A 4,725-nucleotide genomic window follows, 5' to 3' on the forward strand; every position below is an offset into this window, starting at 1 on the left:
AGCCCGACAAGTATTCAAAGTTACACACCTCAAACTTTGGTTCCCGCTATATATACTCAAAACTGGAACAACGTCAGCCGCGCACGGCCCTAAACCGGAACGCAACATGAAACAAAAACACAGCTGTAACAGGAAACAAAACAGCTGGGACAGGACCTGGATGGGTCGGGATCGGTTTGGAGCGGACCGGAGACTTTCACAGATTCAAGCGAACAAAATGGATCGTGGACATGCAGTTTTTTCTCCTGGAAAAGTTAGCAAACGAGATCTTTCTCCCTTGCACATTAACACGAACAACCAAGTGATTACATACACAGTACGACAATCAAACCAATCAACCCATCATAGTATTGGACATGCTAAAATAAAAAAGAAACAAAGAACAATGATGCCTTTTTTTTATAAGAGAGAACACACCCAATTGAAGGTCTCTAACCATCGCAACATGTGCAATCAAATCATCAATAGATACCCATAGCTGTGAATACGTGATTAAATGATCATCAAAAAATGCTTCTACTCGGTTGATCCAAACATAGCAGACATATATACATAAATTATTCAAAAATCGAAATATGAATCTGCTTCCAACAATTATTTGACAATAATTTGGAAAAAATCATACTGATTTTCAGTAGATTTCGACATGATAACTAGTTCTGTTCCAAAAAGACCGTCCTCTATTTCATTTTGGTCTGTTTCAAAAATATGTCCAGCTTCTGTTTACAGTCATATTTTTCCAATGAACTCTCTAACGTACCCTTAAGTTTTCTATATTCATAAATTAATTTTTAATGTTATCCAATCTAAATATTAATGAAATCTGTATAATTAAGGAGACAAATATATATTCTTTATTCATTTTCGAAGACAATATATATATAGTTCCAAATTAAATTCGTTATAAAGGTTATACTCTAATATTTAGAATATTTTTTCTTTTACTTCATTTATACTGTTTCCATAAATCGACATGGTTTTATATTTTATTTCGTATTTACAATCCCATAACAATTTTTGGTAGTTTTTATTACTAACATTTTTATTGAAATAAATTAGGCAAGTAGTTAAAGGTAGGAATGTAAATTACTACGGTCTCCTTAATATCTTGACAAAGTAAAACCAGACTGTTTTTTTGAAACAGATGGAGTATTTAATAAACAAAGTCACAATTATTACACCACCAATCATCAGCTTACTGAAAAATCACCTGAATTAAGGTTGAATCCACACAGAAAACGAAAATAAGAGAAAAAAATTCGTCGAGTTGGAACCGAGTTTATCGCCGAGATTCAGAGCTCAACTCAAAATCAGCTTGATCTTTTAAAAGTTCGGTTGTAAAATTAGGATTTTTTTTCAAAATTATCCTAACCAAACTTACTACTGTAACCTCCATACTCAACCTATTTTGATGACTACTGCTCAAAATCTAAATCATAAACGAATTAGTAGGTATTTGGTTTGTGGAAAAACACTTATGGACAGGTTTGTTTACAAATGATTGATTAATCGATGATGAAAATTCAATGAATTGACGATGATGAAAATTTAATGATTTTGATTAGATTTATATATGACTCAAGTTTAGATGATCATAAATTGATGAAGAAGAGAAGAAGAAAAATTGTAGAATAAAGGAAGAAAAAGTTGTAAATTAGTTATAATTTTATTTAGATCAAAGGATAAACTAGTCATCTCCACCTTTTAGGACACCCCTTATAAATATAGGGAAGGTGGACTAATCAAATCATGATCCCAAATAAACAGTGGTGCCCCAAAAATCGCTCTTTGTTTATGCTTAATTGCACCCCTGGTTAGGGGTGAGCATTTGGTCCGTAACCCGCGGATTTAACCGTGACCAACCGTGCTTTTGTGGATAGATGCTCGGGCCGTTCGTTAATGGGTTGGATGCGGATGAGATTTTTGAAACCGAACGAATAAGGGATTGGGCCCGGTTGCAACCTTGAAAATCCATTGGACGTGTAAATCCGTTAAATCAAGAGTATTTATATAGTTTTAGAAAATATTATGGATCGTTTTGGAATTTTTAAGGTGTTTGCTTGGGATTGTCCAAGACATTTATATATTTGTATACATATATAGGATATGTATGTTGCTTTATTTTCTTTATTATAAATTTTAACTTAAACCAATCCATTGGATTATCTGTATCCAATCCGTCCATCAGTATATCCATTAGATGCAAATTCGTTGGTTGTTGGATTGGATGTGGATGCTAACTTTGAATTCCGTAATATATTGGATTGGATGCGGAGGAGATGAAATCCGGCCCATGCTCAGCCCTGGTAAAGTTTTTGCATCCGCAGTTTGAACTTTGAAGCATAGGCTGGCACCCAAGCCTGAACTTTCGTAGAAATTGGGCTTCAAAGCCCAATTTCGCTTAATTGCAACCCTGGTGAAGTTTCTGCATCTTCAGTTTGAAATTTGGAGCATGGGTTGGCACCAAGCCCGAACTTTTAGAATTGGACTTCAAAGACATTACCCAGGTAAGTTTTTGCATCCCCACAGCAAGATTTTTAGATCTATTCCGGGCCCTAGTCGGGAATCTATTTTTTATGGAACGAAACCCTATGTATCATCAGTACGTCTAGAATCCCGACTTAGTTTTGCAAATTTCTACCTAAGAGGAACTATATGCGCAACTATAACTTCTCGAATCATACTGCCCGTATAAATTTTTATCACGTCATCACCAAATTATCATTACTTACTATTATTTTGGCTTTCAGAATTTTACATACGCCAATTTAATTCCAATACCATCCATTTAAAAGTTATTTGCCAACTATAATGTACATATAATATACATAAATTATAAATTACAGACTTTAGTTCCAAGTTTCCAGTGAATTTTTGCGGAAATTTAACATGATACATAATCTATGAAAAACATAGGCTTCTCGATATCTTTTTCTTGTATGAGTTGGGCTGACAAAATGTAGGTATAAAATATAGGCTTTAAGCGTGGTATAGAAAAATCGTTAAGCCTACTAGTTTGTCAAGCCCCTTCCTTACTGGATTTCTAGTTCCGGCTCTACGTCGGCCATAAGTTCTGAATCGGTAAAACCAGCAGATGAAGGCAACCCATGTATAGATGGCATTGCTGGATATACCGGTTTTGGTAGCTCAAGTGGAAGCAGAGGCACTGGAGATTCAAATCTAAGAACACTAATCACTTGGGTGATTGAAGGCCTTGATTTAGAATCAGGATGAGCACACCATAATCCTAAACCTATTAAGCGTTCCATTTCCAACTCATTGAATTCCATTTTTAACTTTTCATCGGCTGCCTCAACAATCTTACCTTTTCCATAAAAACCCCAAACCCACTCTACTAATGAGAGTTCCATAGATACATCGATAGACTTTCTCCCACAAGCAATCTCAAGTCCTACAATTCCGAAACTGTAAATGTCCGGTTCTTTACTAAATTTACCCGTGGTAGCATATTCCGGTGCTAAGTAACCCCATGTTCCTGCTGCAACAGTTGTTTGTGATCCTTTCCCATGATCAACAAGCCTGGCTAAACCGAAATCACCTAGTTTGGTGTTAAAATCTGAGTCCAACATAACATTACTTGATTTAATATCTCTGTGGAGCACACACTGTTCGCATAATTCATGTAGGTATAACAATGCAGAAGCTAAACCAAGAGCAATTCTGCGTCGAACTTCCCAAGAAAGAATATTTTCCCCTTGGAATAGATGCTTATCGAGGCTTCTGTTTGGCATGAACTCGTAAACGAGGAGCAACTCATTTCTTTCGTGGCACCAGCCTATGAGTTTAACTAGATTTCTATGTCTTAACCGGCTAATAATTCTTACTTCCGATTGATATTCTTTTCTCCCCTGTTGTGATCCTTTTGATACTCTCTTAACTGCAACATTCAAATTTAAATTAGGACAAAACCCTCTGTAAACTCCTCCAAATCCTCCTTGTCCAAGTTTTCCTTCCTCGTTGAAGTTACGAGTTGCAGAAACGAGTTCATCATATGAGAACCTCTTCGGACCCGTTCCATTCTCAAATTCATTGTCCATCTCAAGATTCTCAACATTTGCCATCTCATGATCATTCTTCCTTGAGTCCCGCCTCTTCTCTAAACAGACAAGCACCGCATAACCAATCCCACAAACTAGAACAAAGTTAACCCCTACCATCGAGTACACTAATTTTTTATTTTTCAAGTAAAACTTTCTTGCAAGAAGGACCACGATCATTCCAGAAATTAGATTCAACCCTATTGCGAATGAGAGGATGAAGATGAAGCTCCAGCGACTAAAATAGTAAGAATCTTTATTTAAGAACATATTATGAATGATAGATGATAATTTTGAAAGAAATTCACTGATGAGGCTGTATAGTTTTAGTACTTATCAAACTGCTTACGGGCCTATATTTATTGAGACGTTTGTAGAGTGGCCTTCAGACTAACGAAGTCTACTTTCTTTGACTATTTGACTTCGCTAGTCAATGGTTTTTGTAAAACTACTAGTGATGTGTGGTCGTTGCATGCATCGTCGGCCAGTCCAATTATCTATGCATCGATATCTCCTTCTGGCTGAAGAAAGGCATCTGCGGCACTAATATCTAAGCATAAAGTGCTAACCGTGACTGTCTTTACTATTTATCAATTTAAAGGCTAGATATCAACCCAGTGACGCCTATGATCACTTTGTTCTTTTTAGCTTAGACTGCATTAGATGT

General features: G+C 36.1%; 1 protein-coding gene across 1 annotated transcript; it reads right to left on the reverse strand.

Annotated features, from left to right (window-relative positions):
• Positions 1-2,997: 2,997 nt before the first annotated feature.
• On the reverse strand, positions 2,998-4,343 carry LOC113328511 (L-type lectin-domain containing receptor kinase IX.1-like). Its single transcript, XM_026575589.1, has one exon. It carries the CDS (start codon positions 4,326-4,328, stop codon positions 3,033-3,035), a length of 1,296 nt encoding a protein of 431 aa, XP_026431374.1. The 5' UTR covers positions 4,329-4,343; the 3' UTR covers positions 2,998-3,032.
• Positions 4,344-4,725: the final 382 nt, after the last annotated feature.

The sequence above is a fragment of the Papaver somniferum genome, unplaced genomic scaffold (assembly GCF_003573695.1).
Source record: "Papaver somniferum cultivar HN1 unplaced genomic scaffold, ASM357369v1 unplaced-scaffold_11, whole genome shotgun sequence".
Taxonomy (NCBI): Eukaryota; Viridiplantae; Streptophyta; class Magnoliopsida; order Ranunculales; family Papaveraceae; genus Papaver; species Papaver somniferum.